General features: G+C 45.8%; 1 protein-coding gene across 3 annotated transcripts in view; it reads left to right on the top strand.

Annotated features, from left to right (window-relative positions):
• The window catches only part of DNA2 (DNA replication helicase/nuclease 2), a 159,584-nt gene extending 142,181 nt beyond the window's left edge, over positions 1-17,403 (top strand). For all 3 annotated transcript variants that reach the window (XM_069644987.1, XM_069644988.1, XM_069644986.1), the window contains 2 exons: positions 11,962-12,152; positions 13,226-17,403. In XM_069644987.1, the coding sequence (XP_069501088.1) occupies positions 13,308-16,475 (3,168 nt within the window). In that variant the 5' untranslated portion in view covers positions 11,962-12,152; positions 13,226-13,307 and the 3' untranslated portion in view covers positions 16,476-17,403. The remainder of the gene's footprint in view (positions 1-11,961; positions 12,153-13,225) is intronic.
• The last annotated feature ends 250 nt before the right edge of the window (positions 17,404-17,653 follow it).

Here is a 17,653-nt window from a genome sequence, read left to right as displayed (position 1 = left end):
GGCACAGTTCATTCCATTGCTCCATCTATCCAAAGGCACATTCAGTCTTCTTTACTTGCCCCCAACCTGACGAGGGCAGTCAACCCTTACATTGAGAAAATGTTTAAACCAGCCCTGTCAGACCCATTGTACATCAGGGGGCAACTAAAGCCTGACTTTCTTGTGACCACCACAAGGAAAAGAGCGGGCACACCTTTTAGCCTCTGCTGAAGCCCCTCCTGACAAGGAGAGTAAATAAATGTACACAGCTGAAAATCGGCTGCTTACCAAGTAAGGATAGCTAACAACAATATGCTCCTGGCGAGTTATAATTGCCACAAGTGGGACAAGATCTCACAACAAATACTCTGCCCCAGAGCTCCTGAAGACCCATGCTTCTCCTGTAGGTCGCATTTCTCTTTTTACTCATGCATGGGAGGGGATCACATCATACTAGTGGTTACTTTTCACCGTGGCAGGAGGCTATTGCATAGAACTGGTACAAACGCCACCCAACCACCTGCCTAGACCAAGACAAACGATGCTAGAGGAACAGCACATTCTGCTGGAAGAGGTAAAACCACTGCTACTAAAGGACGCCATAGAAATCGTCCCAGCAAACCAGGTAAACAAGGGTATCTATTCAATGTACTTCCTTGTGCCAAAAAAAGGCCTTACAATGTGCCCTGCAAAAACATATGTCAAGCCTCAGAAATTTTGCATTACTACCCTACACGAAGTTATCCCACTGCTAAAACAAGGGGTCTACATGGCAACCTTGCATACTTTCATATTTCAATGTTCCCAGCGCACATAAAATTCCGGTGCTTCAAAATAGCAAATCAACACTACCAATTCAAGGTGCTACCCTTCCGCATAGCCTCCGCTCCAAGGGTATTCACCAAGGTATTAGCGGTAGTGGCAGCACACTTATGCAGGCAATCAACCCCAGTGTGCCCTTATCTGGACGACTGACTGATGGATTCCCCTCACATTTGCAATCCAAATAACCAAAGAACAATCAACCTTCTGTTCCAATTGGGATTCTCAATCAACGAGAAAAAAATCACATCTCCTTCCAAGCAAAACCAAACAGTTCCTACGAGCTATCATAAAAACAAACTGGGGCTAGTCTTCCCCTCAAACGAAAGAGTCCAAAACATACTGCTGCAAATACCTCAGTATCTGGCCGGTCGCCAAATAACCATACGTAAAGCAATGCGCTTGCTCGGGATGATGGCTGCATGCATTTACCTGGTACTACACATATGGTTGCGCATGCGCCCAATGCAAGAGTGGTTAGCAAAGCAGTGGTCTCAGGCAAGCGGTCAGTGGGACGATCTAGTGGTTGTTTCACTAACCCTAGTACAAGCGTTAGGTGGTCAAAGGAAAATCTGTTAAAGGGAAAGCCCTTTCACAATCCTCCAGTACAAGCAATAGTTACAACAGACGCCTCACTCTCCGGATGGGGAGCCCATTACCTTCACTACACAGCGCATGGCCTGTGGACACAGATCACAGCCCAAAATCACATCAACCTTTTGGAGCTACTTGCAGTACTCAAGGCCCTACAAGCCTTTCAGGTGCATCCAACAGGTGAAACAGTTAAAGTCCTCACAGAAAGCACCACTGCCATATTTTATATAAATAAGCAGGGAGCCACACCGTCCAAGTCTTTCCAGGCTAGCCCAAAAATTTGGAAGTAGGCACTCAAGCGGAACATGTTCCTAGTGTCTCAACACGTTCGTACCCGAAGAACACGAGTGGCAACTCAACAGAGGAATTTTAGACAAGATCTTTTCCCTCTGGGGCTGTCCTCCTTCAGACTTGTTCGCCACAAGCCAAAAGGCACAATGCCCGACTTCGCATCCAGGTTTCCCGAACCCAGATCCAAGGGGAACGCCCTATGGATGAGCTGGTCAGGGAAATTTAATTACGCTTTTCCACCGACACCGCTCCTGAGCAGAATAGTGCACAAAATGCACTAGGAACAAGCAACTGTAATCCATGTTGCTCCAATGTGGGCGAGGCAACCTTGGTTCCTGCATCTGCTCAAACTGGTGATGTGCGACCCAATCAAGCTTTCGTGCCCCTTCAACATGCTCACCCAACACGGGGGGACAACGTTACACCCACATCCTCAATCTATGAACTTGGCAGCTTGGCTTCTGAAGTCATAGTTTGGTCATTTAAAACTACCTAGCGGGGGTATGGAAATCCTCAAGGAGGCACATAAACTAACACCGGACACTGTTAATTCAACAAATGGAAAATATTTGTAATATGGTGCCAGTCGAAAAATGTGAACCCTATTGAATGTACTCCATCACACATTTTTCACTACATGCTCCACTTATTAGACTCTGACCTAGTATTCAACTCCATCAAGGTTCACCGATCTGCTCTGTCGTCATACACCACTTGACAAAACAAGGTGTCCTGGTGGAAAGTCCCTGTTCAGGTTTTCATGGAAGAAGTAAAGAGACTTTACCTACCCCCATTTCCAACCCACCTCCAGGGTGGGATCTCAATGTGGTACTCTCAAAGCTCATAGGTCCTCCCTTCAAGCCTATGCACAAATCCAGCCTTTAACACCTGACCTACAAGACAGCTTTTCTGGTAGCCAACACCTCCATAAGAAGGGTTGGTGAGCTACAAGTTTTGTCAGTGCAAGACCCTTTCTTTTTTATCTACAAAGATCAATTGGTACTAAGAACACACCCTAGGTTTTCACAAGAGTTCATATCCAAGCTACATGTTAACCAATCCATTGAACAGCCCGCTTTTTTTCAAAATCCTTTAAACTAGGCTGAGAAGAACCTCCATACACAATGTAAGGAGGGCGGTTCTTTACTATGTAAACAAAACAAACCGCTAAGAAAAACAAACCAACTGTTTGTCTCCATAGCACCTGGCAGGGAAGGTGATCACGTTTCTAAAAACACCATCTCTAGATGGATGGTGAAATGCATACAGCTCTGCTACTCCTTATCAAACAAAACTCTGCCTTTCACAGCAAGAGCTCACTCTACTAGGTGTACAGGAGCTACCTTGGCCTTTATTGCAAACGTCCCTCTAGATGCCATTTGCAAAGCAGCTTCATGGAGTTCCATACATACTTTTATTCAGTATTACTGCATTGACCCACACTCTAAAGCAGATTAGACAGGTGGGACAACTGGCGCTAAAGCATCTATTTGCCGTTATCTAAACAGATCCACAAGCCTCCGAAAGTATACATTACTCACCATAATAGCATTTCTCATGCTTGTATCTGCTTAGATTCACATGCGCCCATCCTTACTCTCCTGTGGAGTAGAAGGTGCATAAATGCTTTCTGGCTTTACCTACTATTATCTGCTTTATTACATCTGTACTCAGGCTGCACTTCATGCTACCTCATGTCAGAAACAAAACAATCTGAGAGACTTCGACGCGTGAAGGAACATGGGTACAGCAGACGTCACACTAGGGATAGTATTACTTGCATGCCCTGCCGACGTCCTTTTTTGAGTTTCGAAAAAATGTAATTCTCTGCTGCAACCAGTAGATGTCGGTGTATGCATAGCAGGTGAATTTAAGCAGATACAACCATCAGAAATACGATTACGGTGAGTAATGTATCATGTATATATACACAAGCTTAGGTATGTTTCCGTACTCCGTTGATGCAATTAATCAGTGTTGGGTTGTCCTCTGCTGTCCAAATGGCAAAATGCACCTCTGTGTGCCCTTCCACTTCAACAGCTATCATTTTATATATCGAATAGAAAGCTGATGTAATTCACCAGTGTTGGCATTGCCCTCTGTTGTCCGAATGGCAAAGTGCACCTCTGGTATAATTTCAAGTTACTGCTTTCCACCCCCATTTCTCTTCACAGAGGGCACGGCAGCGGTTCCAGTGTCCTTAATTACTGGCTCAACGGTTCAGTCTCTAAATAGCGAAACGCTGTAGAACAAATGCCTCCTCACAAGCTACAAATGAAAGTAGGTGCTGTAATTATGCTACTATGAAGTTTTATGCCATCACAGGGACTCTGCAATGGAACAAAGTTGACAATTACGTGTCTACAAAGATGGATCATAGAGGCCTGTGTAATTAATGGATTAAACTTACCTACTGTTCTTATACTGCATATACCTCTCATTCCATCTGATATAAATATGCCTTTCAAATTCAAAAGAAGACCATGTCGTCATAAGTCTAGTCTTGTCAGTGACCATTAATAGGTCACAGGGACCTACGCCCTTATTCTTGGAAGCAATCAGTGGTAATTCCGACATTTCAGAAGGGGGACAAAAGTGACCTTTAAGATATGCTAGAATGGCGTATATTATGCCGGGAACAGCTAGTAATATTTTAAAACTGAGGCTAAAGCGAACATTTCCAAATTTAGTGCTAATCTTCACCATTTGGGCAGCGAGCACGATTGCTATCAGTTTTAAAAACGAATCCTCAATAAATGGTCTTATTTGGATGGGCCGGGATAGGAAATCACACATACCTAGGATTGTCCATTACCCCAAATTATTCCTCATCAATAAACCAGGCATGATTACAGTTCCTATCCTTTTTACAGATCTTCCATGACCTTCATTTTTTTGCTGGTTAATTTTTTACTTATGGACATCCATATAAGTAGCAAACGCTGTGATTAATCGCTGTAAAAGGATTGGTGTTTCTTCAAAGAGAAGAAAATCATTAGCGTACATTAGCTTATGGTATCTTTATCCCATCCACTTTTGGGTAACAAAGACTGCCTTGCCCAAGGCAAACCCAATACCGACCACATACAAGTTAAATAAGCAGGGTGCCAACATGCACCTTTGCCGCAACCCTGATTTCGTATTGATAGGCTTTAACGTTGCCCCCTCATTACTTGGCTTCACCAGAATCGTGGTCGCTGTATGGAGATGAATTAAGATTTTGAGGCGACTCATGTATATGCCCAAACTGGATTATTTTTCCCATTATAAATTCCGATCCTTTGAATCAAATGCTGTGGAGAAATCCAAAGAAGGCAAATATATTGGGGGGGGAAGAGTTTATGCCCCACGCCATAGACTATAAACAATGCATCAGGAAACCATTACAATCCGTCCCTATATTTCGCCAAACGTCAGTTTGGGCCTTATTTAGCCACCTTTCCTCTCTTGCCCACTGCTCCCCCTTTTGTCCAATATTAGGGATGCAAATATCTTACTGTCCACAAATTAGTGTTATTGGCCAATAATTCCCTGCAGAAGATCTATTTTCTTTCTTTTGTATTTGATTTATAAATACATTTTTCCAAGGCAGCGGGATCTGCTGTAGGCCATTAACATCCCTGAACAGGACATATAAAGTAATCTATTCTGGACAAGGAGGGATGTGCCCCAGAGTAAAAGCAATAACCAGTCTCTTGTGGGTGCAATTCACGCCACACATCCACCAGTCCCATCGTATTCACAAATGAGCTAAGCTTTGTGTGTTCACGATTTAACCCCTTCAGACCTGGGAAAGTATCCTGGTCACTGTCCATGACATCATTACAATCCCTGCCCACGAGCCATAGGCTCACCTGCTGTTATACAAACAGTACTTGACGCTTCCGACGGAGATCTACTTGTAGCGGGCGCAAGGCGTGCACACACACAGCAACCCCAGTTTTCCCCTTTAGTGAGCCTATTGGCAACATTTATCTCCCCCTGCCATCACAGACCACCAAAGATGCAGCAAATGGAATGTGTTTCCAGACCAGCACCAAATCCAGCATGCACATTCACTGCATAGTTTAATCTCTTGAAGAACATGTATCCCGTTCCCATCAAATGTGGTTCCTGCAAGAACGCAAATACCGTTTTGTGGCTGTTCAGTGCCTGTAACACTTTACCCTGCTTGATCTTGTTGCAGAGACAATTTACGTTCCAGCAGAGACAATTTACGTTCCAGCACATGTATACCAGCTTCACATCCTCCGTTGAACTCATTCAACCAGCTTCAGACTGATATACAACAGCCTGTGACCTACAACATTGAACAAGGATCCGAATGTGCCTGCTGCCTTGAGAATGTGGGTGCCATGTCTGTGTAGTGTAAAACAAGAAAGTGAACCAAAAACCATTCCTTAACCCCCACCAATCTCCCCCTATCCCCCATAGCACCTGTAAACTTGCTGCATCTAATGCCCAACATTAAACACTCAACTATAGACGCCTATGGCTGGGGTAGCTAGTACAAAAGCAGAACCCCACCAAACAAGTCTCCCCCACCCACCCACCACCTCCTTGACAGAACTTACCCCCCCACCCCTCTGCCTTGCTGCCAGCCGTTTTAAATACCTTCTGTAGCTTAAGCCCAGTTACAGGGCGCTGTACAGCTCCCAACCTCCCTCCCTTCCTCATCTATGGTGTGCTTCTTGATTTTCTTTCACTAGGGCTGGCCACGGGAGCAGGAGATCCTGCCGCCTCCTTGCAGTCTCCCGACTTCATCTCTGCGGTCTGCCCATGCAGATTACACCTCCTCCTGCTACAGTGGTGTCCCCAGCCTCCTCAATTTGCCATCTCCTCACAAGGCCTGGCCCTTCACCCCTCTCTATGGGGGTCTCGCAGTCATCAGCGTGCCCTAAGCATTGTCCGCCCTTTGCAGTCCATGCGCTTTTCCTTTAGCGGCAGCCACGGCTCTCCTGTCACTCGGCAACTCCACTGCATATGGTCTGGAAGCCTGCCCCCTCTCCATCCCGGCACCGCACACCAAGTAGTGGATGGCACCATAGGGACTCCTCCCCCCCCCCCCCTCCCGATGTTCAGTTGCTTTGTCTACGGCTGGCACTGCACAGTGCCAAGATGGTGGCCGGGGACCCTTCTTCGCCCGGTACACACACTCTCCGGATCGACACTGCCCAGGGACTAACGGTGGTGGCCGGTTCCCCCAACACACTCTACAACAGGGTATCACGGCGGAGGGAAGGGGGGGCACCAAAGGATGTTCCAGGGTTTATTAACAGGGTGCCGGAGCGGACCCCGAGAAGACAACATCTGACTCTCTCCAACTGATGGACATTCTTGATAAAGACCCTCCTTTTAAACCTGAGAGTCGAGGCCCCAGTCCTCGAATTGTGATCGAACAGGTGTTGGTGTAGACTGTGGACTTGGATTGGAAAAGAAACTCAGTGTGGCTCCACCTGACTTGTCTTTCTTATCCCCACATGCTTCCCCTGAGAGGCTAGTACTCTAGGCCGCCACAGAGAGCAGGAAGATGACTTCTTTCCCTTCTCTACCACTGGACATCGCGTAAAAGACTTGACTCCTGACGAACAAAAGGGTTAGGTAGCTTGGGCTTGAAGGCCATCAACGTCTCCTGCGCCATGTGCAAATTCTCATTCAACCTTTGGTCTGCCATCTCTGGGGCTACAGAGCACCTCTCTGTAGGAGGTATGAGGGAGGACTTTGAAGCCCTAGTGCAGGATAGCATGGAAGCGTCCCTGCAGAGGCTCCAGTGAGGCCTGGACACAGAAATTCCAGTCCTCCAAAGCATTTGCCAAATCTCTCTAGCTGTTCAACAGCACATGGCCCCCATAAGCACTGGTAGTGGTTTTTAACCCTGCATCTCCTATGGTCTCAGGGGAAGAAGACCAGCTCTTTCTAGTAAACCAATGCTGTGCTGTCCAGCTAAGGGTCAAGGCAAAGGTGCTCTAAGAGGAGGCTTGTCTGCTTTCATGGTGTCCTCAGCCCACAGTGCGAAGTTCCTGTGAAACGGATTTCCACCACTCTTCCCCTGTGGGAAGTAGGATTTCCCAGTTCGGCGATGAATGATTTTTTTTTAACACACCTGACCCCATAGGGCTTTACATGTTGTTCATTAGGCATGCTGTCTCCCCTTTCCTCCAAACCATTCCCTGACCAATCCGAATTTGCCTGTTGGAGGAGGTCTGTCCGCTTCTAGCAAAGGGCACCATAGTTCCGGTGACCCGCTCGGAACAAGAAAGGGGTTGGTACTCAACAGATTATATTTCATTTTTTTGGATTTAGAATAAAGACGTAAGCTTATGCCTCTATACTGGATCTGTTGCTTCTGAACCTGTGTTTGCACATCGACCGTCTCAAGATGGTTACGCTAGCGAAGATCCTTCAAGCCCTTGACTTGGAGGACTGGCTTGTCTCGCTAGATCTCCATGGTGCTTGCTTCCATGTGCAAATCTACAAAAAGCACAGGAAGTATCTGAGATTTCCAGTGCAGCATTGCCACTACCGATTCAAGGTCCTGCTGTTCGGTCTGTTTTTGTCACCCAGGGTTTTCACCAAGCTGCTGGTAGTAGTTGTGGTTTGCTGCAGAAAGGAAGTCATTCATTTCTTTCCCTAACTGGCCAACTGGCTTGTCTGAGCTTGCGCCTGTAGACCAGGTGTCTGAGATTTGTACCGAACTGTGAATCCTATTGCACAGCTTGGGCTTCTCCCTGACTTTCAAGACGTCCCAAGTTTTTCCAGCGAGTCCCTTCATTTCATTGATGCGGTCTTGGACACTCGCATGGGCAGGGCCTTTCCACCAGAATATCGAATGGCGAACATTTCCAATATGGTCCATGTCCTCCTATCACAGGAGAAAGTTCCAGCCTCCGCTTTTCTGCACTTGCTTGGTTTTATGGCCTCCTGCATTCTTGTAGTGCCACAGGCCCAACTTTGCATGAGTTTGCTGCAGTTGCCACTCAGTTGTCGGCGGTCTCAGTTTCAGGGAAGTACTTCAGATCTTCTTCAGGTCCCAGTGAAAGTGTCCTGAGACTGGATTGGTGGTCCCAGAGAGACAACCTACTGAAAAGGGCCTTGTTTTGACAGTCTTAACCCCCAACTGACTTGTCGCAGATGTGTTCCTAAACGGTTGGGGGGGGGGGGGCTCACCTAAAAGGCCTGATGCTGATCGACCTGTGGTCTCAATCGGAATGCTAGACACGCATCAATTTGCTGGAGTGGTGTGATCAGGATGGCCTTGGTCACTTCCTTCCGTTGGTACAGGTGAAGACTGTACTGGCCCTGACAGACCATGCAGTGGCCATGCTTTACCTCAGCAAACTCGGTGGTGGCTACTTGCCTCTGTGCAGAGAAGCACAGTGACTATTCTGGGCTCAAGAGAACATGACCCTGACTGCAGCTCATATAGCCGGCATGGAAAAGGTCATGGTGGATACTTTCAGCAGACAGACTCCGGCCTCTGAGTGTGATCTGTTAAGAGGTTCTCAAGTAGGTGTTCTTTTGTTGGAGGGAGTCCTCAGGCGAACCTCTTCATTTTCAGTGCGAACAGGAGATGCAAGTGGTTCTGCTCTAGGGAATTTCCGCCACTGGGCGCTCTATGGATTGTCCTGACAGTCAAGTGGGATTTCAACCTGCTCTATGCTTTCCTGCTGATCCCCCGTCTTACTGCTGGTTCTCCGTAGGTGATGCCAGTTCAGTTCCACAATGCTTTTGATTGCACTGGATTGGACATGGAGAACATGGTACCTGCAGTTGCTGGGCATGTCCATCTGCCGTCCCTTGCGTCTTCTGCGGAGAGTGGATCTACTCATCCGATCGGTAGGACGGATCCAACACCCTAACCTTGCTATCATGAACCTTCATGCCTGACTGCTGATAGGTTGAGGTATAAGGATTGAAAGGACGTCTTGCTATCATTTTAGTTTTCAAGAGAAGCCCAAAGCGGTGCTAGTTGTTCATGATCCCCCACAGTTATGCATTTTTTTTGTGGGGAGTGCGTAATCTGTTTCTCTCATGCCAGATTGTTGTTCCAGCTTCAAACATGAATTTAGTGTAGATGTTTCTTATAGGCGCACCGTTTGAGCCCCCGCATTCCTGTCTACAATTACTCACCCGTAAGGTGATTTTCCTGGTCGCTATCACTTCCACTAAACGAGTGAGTTAGCTCTAGGCATGGTCAGTTAAACGTCCCCATTTGGTTTACTCCAAAGGGAAGGTGACGTTGAGTGAGACCATCCTTCATCCAAGAGATGGTCTCTGATTTCTATTTCTCAAAGATCAGTCGTCCTGTCTTTTTTTCCACTGCCTCGTCCATCTCTAAGGTATATGAACAATTCTGTCATCCGGACCTGGTGTGGGTCCTCGGCCTATGCCTCTCGAACGAGGAAGATCAGGAGAGATTACCAGCTTTTTGTTGGTTATGCTGGTGCCGTTCTGGTGGGGCTATGACCAACAGACCACGTAATGGAGGATCATCCTCAGCAACTAAGAATCCTAAGATCTGGCTGATAAGAATGTGCCTGAAGTTCTTGGGGCTCATTCCACGAGAGGGCTGGCTGCCACCTCCGCTCTGCAGTGTCATTCCTTTCCTGGACATTTGCCAGGCGACTACTTGGGAATTGCTGCACACGTTTTCAAAACATTACTGCTTGGTTTCTCAGTCAGGACAGAATGCTCATTTTGGTAGAGTAGTCCTTCAATTTTCTGGTTTAGGTGGCATCCTATCAAAGATGCGTAATCTATGGCACAAAGGAATCGATTGGAAGAAAAATGTACTTGCCCCTTAGTAATGTTCTTTCTGATGGATTGTCATCCCACAGATTCCTCCATGTCCTCTCACGTTGCCCCACTTGGCGGATAGCTAGTACACCTTGGTTCTGCAGTCCCTCATTGCTAGAGTGCTAGGGTAAAAAGGTGGAACAAAGGTCACGGGGCATAGAGCCTCCATATGTATTGACCCTGATGCCCTGTCCAGCGAGCACTGTGATGCGCCACCTGGTGGCGGAAATGTGTCTGAAGAGCAGCTGCACTGGGAGATGGATGTCAAAGATGAGGAATCCATGAAAGGGAACATCCATCAGAAAGAAAACTACAGAGGAAAGTAATTTCTTCTTTTGCATCAAAGTGCAGTGAAATTAAGATTCTCCTAGAGTCTACATTTCCTTTTACAAGAACTTACTGGGAAACGACACTGTATTGAAGGTAAAGAAATGCGTTCTGAAGCCAGAATGTTCAGTATACAATAATTTAAGCAATAATCCCACGCTGTACCGGGCTTCACCAGCCGATAACTGCCTGTGGCCCAAGTTACAGGCACCAGCAAAGTGAGGGCCTTAACGCTGGCTCCGAGCGCTGTTACCGGGCCGATTAAGCCCGCAGAAGGCAGGATTATTGCTATTGGCACCCAGCGGCAAACCCCTGAGATGCTAATAGCAATAGAAAATATATAAACCCGGCCACACTGCTTTGTTCGCAGCAGCAGCTAGGGAGAGTCAGGGTAGCCATGGAAATGGAAAGTGGGGCTCTGCTCAGAGCCCCTCTTCCGTTTCCATGGCTTCAACAAGCAGCCATGCGGCCTGAGCAGAGTAGCCCTTAAGAGGTAAGGAGATTTGGATGCAGGTGGTTTGTGGGCGAGAGAGACTGGATTTCACCGCAGGAGGCAGGGGAGGAGGGGAGAAACAGCAGCGGCAGGTACAGAGACCACTGGGGTATCTCTGAACTCGGGTTTGCATTGTTAAATTCAGCCTAGGTTTTGAAACCTGGCGTCCACACGCACTGAGGGTGCTAATAATAATCATTTACTGTATTCTGAGCGTGCTAATTGGCTCGGAGTAGGTCCATATTGACCTGCATGCAGTACTTAGCGCTATCTAGAACCCAGACAATTTCCATTTATTGATGATCCATTCTACTTCTTCAAACAGCAAGATTTTTCTTTAAACAATGAAAGTATGGATCTTTAATAACTAAGCCTCCCTATTCATTTAGTTGCCTATTCTGTGTTTTTAGAGAAGAGCTTGGGAAATAACTCTGCTTTTGGCTTTTTGTGCTACAAATTTTGGTAGTTTTAAGTTAGTCTTTTCCTGTTGACATTTTTAATAGGACCTATAGACTGAGCAGGCATATTTGTGTATAACTGCATTCTGTATGTCTTTTGTACAGTTAACATATCTTTTCTATGACTTTTTGTTAGCAGTCCAGTTTTGTCAAGAGACTTTTTTTTTGTTTTTGTTTTTACTATGCTGTTTTTGTCGCCAGGCTTTGGTATTTTACGGCACGCTTGGAGATGTCTGGTCCTGCTTGATTCCTGAAAAACCTAAAAGCAGTTGCGTGCGACAGGATGGAGACCGGCCCAGAATGGCTACTAGAGGAACTGATGGAGAAGAGCTTTACAGATGCAGAAGAACCCACATGTATTGACCAAATACAGAAAAAAGTAGCATTCACAGGTACAACGCTTTGCAAGGGCCTGAATACCAGATACTATGTTCTCGCTGTAAAAGAAGTCCTAAAATATGGAGGACAGTCTGAGAAACATCGCTTCCCAGACATATGAAGATAGAGCAACATGCATTTTAAGGATAACTGCCTGGGGCCCAAGTTACAGGCACCAGCAAAGTGAGGGCCTTAACGCTGGCTCCCAGCGCTGTTACCGGGCCGGTGAAGCCCGCAGAATGCAGGATTATTGCTATTGGCACCCAGCGGCAAACCCTTGAGGTGCTAATGGCAATAGAAAATATATAAACCCGGCCACACTGCTTTGTTCGCAGCAGCAGCTAGGGAGAGTCATGCGTCGCCATGGAAATGGAAAGTGGGGCTCCGCTCAGAGCCCCTCTTCCTTTTCCATTGCTTCAACAAGCAGCCATGCGGCCTGCGCAGAGTAGCCCGTAAGAGGTAAGGAGATTTGGATGCAGGCGGTTTGTGGGGGAGAGAGACTGGATTTCACCGTGGGAGGCAGGGGAGGAGGGGAAAAAACAGCAGCGGCAGGTACAGAGACCACTGGGGTATCTCTGAACTCGGGTTTGCATTGTTAGATTCAGCCCAGGTTTTGAAACCTGGCTTCCACACCCACTGAGGGTGCTAATAATAATCATTTACTGTATTCTGAGCTTGCTAATTGGCACGGAGTAGGTCCATATTGACCTGCATGCAGTACTTAGCGCTATCTAGAACCCAGACAATTTCCATTTATTGATGATCCATTCTACTTCTTCAAACTGCAAGATTTTTCTTTAAACAATGAAAGTATGGATCTTTAATAACTAAGCCTCCCTATTCATTTTTGTTGTATACAGTTGCCTATTCTGTGTTTTTAGAGAAGAGCTTGGGAAATAATTACTCTGCTTTTGTCTTTTTGTGCTACGTATTTTGGTCGTTTTTTTTCCTGTTGACATTTTTAATATAGGTCCCATTTGTGTATAACTGCATTCTGTATGTCTTTTGTACGGTTAACATATCTTTTCTATGACTTTGTGTTAGCAGGCCTTTTTTGTTTTTTTACTATGCTGTTTTTTGTCGCCAGGCTTTGGTATTTTACGGCACGCTTGGAGATGTCTGGTCCTGCTTGATGCCTGAAAATCCTAGAAGCAGTTGCGTGCGACAGGATGGAGACCGACCCAGAATGGCTACTGGAGGAACTGATGGAGAAAAGCTTTACAGATGCAGAAGAACCCACATGTATTGACCAAATACAGAAAAAAGTAGCATTCACAGGTACCCCGCTTTGCAAGGGCCTGAATAACAGATACTGTGTTCTCGCTGTAAAAGAAGTCCTAAAATATGGAGGGCAGTCTGAGAAACATCTAACTATTACAGCTTCCCAGACATATGATGATAGAGAAACATGCATTTTAAGGAATGACTGGGAATCTCTTCCTATACAGCCAGGGGACATTATTCATCTCGAAGGAGAAGTCCACTCAAACAGCGTATGGACAATTGATAGAGACTCTGGATTTCTTATCCTATACCCAGACTTCCTTATTTCGGGAACAAGTATCGCAAACAGCATTCGATGTATGCGCAGAGCCGTATTAAGTGAGAAATTTAGAGTGTATGACCTTGGGTCTCGCCAGATGTTGCTTGGGACAATGCTTCATGACATTTTCCAGAGAGCAACTGCTTCTGGGTTTGTTCCTGACAAGCTACAAGAACTTGCTTTTCAAACAGTTAATGGGCCAAAGTATCTAAAAAACATGTACCCGTTGAATGTGAACCAACAAGAAATAATGTGTGAGGTTGAAGAATACTTGCCTTCGTTTACCAAGTGGGCGGATGACTTCCTACACACATCTGCCCAGGCTCGTCCACGTCAGTTGGTTATGAAGCTGTCAAGTGATGGTAATAAAGAAGACTCTTCCTGTCATGTCCAAGTAACAGACTTTCTAGACATTGAGGAGAACATCTGGTCGCCCCGGTTTGGGCTGAAGGGGAAGATTGATGTTACAGCTGGCGTGAAGATCCACAGACGATCCAGAACAGATGTTAAGGTCATGCCATTGGAGCTTAAAACTGGCAAGGAGTCTAACTCGATTGAGCACCGAAGCCAAGTGGTGCTGTATACACTTCTAAGTCAGGAAAGAAGGTCTGATCCAGAAGCAGGCTTTCTTCTTTACCTCAAGTCTGGCAACATGTATCCAGTGGCAGCCAATCACATGGACCGTAGGGAACTCTTGAAGTTGCGAAACCAGCTGGCATTTTACTTGTTTAATACAGTGAAAAAATCTAATCTAGAAAACGAGCAAATACAGCTTGCTGCTTTACCCCCTGTGATCAATGACCATCAGGCGTGTAAGTATTGCTCACAAATGCAAAATTGTTCCCTTTATAGCAGAGCTGTTGAGGAACAGATTCCAAGTAATGAGGTTCCATTGGAGATGAAACCTGTTGTAGAGAGAGAGACTCAGCACCTTACAAACGCACATTTACAATACTTCTGCGTCTGGTACCTCATGTGCTCTCTAGAAGCGCAATGCAAGGAAAGTAAAAAAGGTCGCAGAAATATTTGGAACATGCCAGCCATTGAAAGGGAGAAGGATGGCAACTGTATTGCAAATCTTATTCGAACCAAGCATGTCCAAGCCATTTCCGATAACCAGTATCTGCACTATTTTCAGCGTGAAAGTGGTAGCCTGCCTGAAGGCAATCTGATGATCGGCGACAGAGTTGTTTTGAGCGGGCAAGAGAAAAACTTGCTTGCATTATCTTCTGGGTATGTTACCGAGATCAGCAGGATTCATATTTCTTGCACTCTAGATCGGAATCTAAGTAAGCTTCCCACTGACACTGTATTTCGACTCGATCATGATGAAGGTGGCGGTGGGTTAGATACGCATGTAGGTAACCTTTCGAAACTCATGGAGAATAGTATTGCTAGTGAAAAGCTGCGCAATTTGATTATTGATTTTCGTGTGCCTATGTTTGTCCCACATCTGAGCTCTGTCCTTCCCCATGATGCAAAAGAGACAGTTGCAAACATCTTGAAGGGCCTTAACAAGCCCCAAAAGCAAGCCATGAAGAGAGTTCTGCTTTCGAAGGACTACACACTAATTGTGGGTATGCCCGGGACAGGAAAAACCACAACCATTTGCAGTCTTGTCCGCATTCTTTATGCATGTGGCTTCAGCGTGCTGCTCACCAGTTACACACACTCAGCCGTTGACAACATCTTGCTGAAGTTGACCAAGTTTAAAGTTGGATTTTTGCGCTTGGGACAAGCTCAGAAAGTTCACCCAGATGTGAAGCGGTTCACAGAAGAAGAAGTTTGCAGATCTCAATCGATTAAGTCCTTGCTGCAATTGGAGGAGCTTTACAGTGGACAGCCTGTAGTTGCAACTACATGCATGGGTGCAAATCATCCAATTTTCACTCGAAGGAGGTTTGACTTCTGTATTGTGGATGAAGCATCACAGATCAGTCAACCAATTTGCATAGGCCCGCTGTTTCATGCAAACCGCTTTGTTCTGGTTGGCGACCACCAGCAGTTGCCCCCGCTGGTAATCAGCTCTGAAGCAAGAGATCTTGGAATGAGTGAAAGCTTGTTCAAAAGGCTTGAAAAAAACAAGGAGGCTGTTGTGCAGCTGACAGTGCAGTACAGAATGAACAACCAAATTATGGCCATCAGTAACAAGATGGTCTATGAAGGAAAACTGGAGTGTGGATCGGAAAGAGTAGCCACCTCAATTGTTAACCTGCCTAACCTAGAGAACCTAAAGTTGGAGATGGAGTTGTTTACAGGATGTTCTGAAAAGTCGTGGTGGAGTGACGTACTGGTGCCAAAAAAGGCAGTCTATTTCTTGAACACTGAAAATGTCCCGGCACCAGAGACCACAGAGAAAGGGGGAGTCAGCAATATGGCTGAGGCCAAGTTAGTGTTTTTCCTGACCTCCCTTTTCATTCGAGCCGGTTGTAAACCTGGTGATATAGGCATCATCGCTCCCTACAGGCAGCAGCTGAAGATCATTTCAGACTTATTCACAGGCCCAGCCCTGAGTACTGTGGAAGTGAACACAGTTGACCGATACCAAGGCAGGGACAAGAGTGTCATTATTGTGTCTTTTGTGCGTAGCAATACAGATGGGCACCTTGGTGACCTCTTAAAGGACTGGCGGCGCCTGAATGTTGCTGTGACACGTGCCAAGCACAAACTTATCATGTTGGGCTGTGTTGGGGCACTGCGCCGCTATGTGTCATTAGAGAAGCTGCTCTGCCATCTAAACACGGAAGGTCTGATCCTTGATTTACCTGTAGATGCACACATAGTTGATTACTAACCACCCATGAATAAAACAATAAGCTAGGAGAACCTTGATCCACTAGAAAAGGATAATACCTTTTGATCCAAGCTTGTTCCTCACTCATTGGCGGCAGAGCTGCTATTTAATTTCGAGTCTAATCTGCCGCCTGACCTCTCGGTATTATTTACTGCACTCTACAGACACCACTACCTTGAACATCCCTGGCTGCTCTCTATGTTCCCACTTGGATCACCTCTGCCACACATTCTCACACGATTACCTCAAATCAAATCCGATCTGGTTTGTTCCTAGTGCCGCCTGTGCTCTTCAGACCTTCACTACTGCCTTCCTGCTGACCTGCAATTCTCATAGGACACCAGCCCTGTAACAAGCTCATCATTGTAGTAATGAGCCTGAAATGTGGCAGCTATTAATGTTTTTGGGCTGTGTTTTATGCAAATAATGTGATAATAGACAGCAGTATCTAGAGCACCATAAGAAATCGGTATTGCTTGTCAGAATGAGGAATGCTGTACAATGTGATGTGTATTTTTAGCTTTGCACAGATTTATTGCAGATTTACTTTGTCCTATTTTCGTAGCAAACTTCAGATATGTATTTTTGTCTCTTGTGTATGAATTCATAATGTTTTTTGTGGGGAGTTGTCTTCTTGTGCATTTGACTTGCCCGCGAGACCCTCCCTTTAACTGTTAAGCTACACATGTTATCCAGGGATCTTTGCATCAAATGAGAGAGCTGCTCACTCGATGGTACTATTCAAAATATGTTTACAGTTTTTACTAATCACTGTTGCAGGGAACCTGTTGGATTTTGTCTTTGGCAACCATTGGGATAATTCATGCATATTAGACATTTGTCGTAATTCTCAACCGAGTTCAACTGAAATAAATGTGTACTTTTTGATAGACCTTTTTGTAAGACATTAAAATGTTAATAGAATATACACTGATACCCTTTTAGAGTGATTTTTCTATGTAAGCAATGCTGTTTCCACAGTGTGCCTGGACATTAGAAGGGTTTGGGCTTTTACCATTTTGGGGGTAGATGCTTTTATTTTTAAGTGGCAACATATAATATACTATATATGGGCCTAAATAAGACCGGATTCCGGGCCCTGCAGAATAGCTGCTCGTATGTCAATGGGGGTCACTTATGAGTGCACGAAAAATGTATTGGAAAGCAAAATGTTTCAT

Source organism: Ambystoma mexicanum, chromosome 2p, assembly GCF_040938575.1.
Source record: "Ambystoma mexicanum isolate Mex_15411 chromosome 2p, UKY_AmexF1_1, whole genome shotgun sequence".
NCBI classification, from domain to species: Eukaryota; Metazoa; Chordata; class Amphibia; order Caudata; family Ambystomatidae; genus Ambystoma; species Ambystoma mexicanum.
The sequence above is the reverse complement of the archived record's forward strand: the minus strand, read 5'-3'. Positions and strand labels throughout refer to the sequence as shown.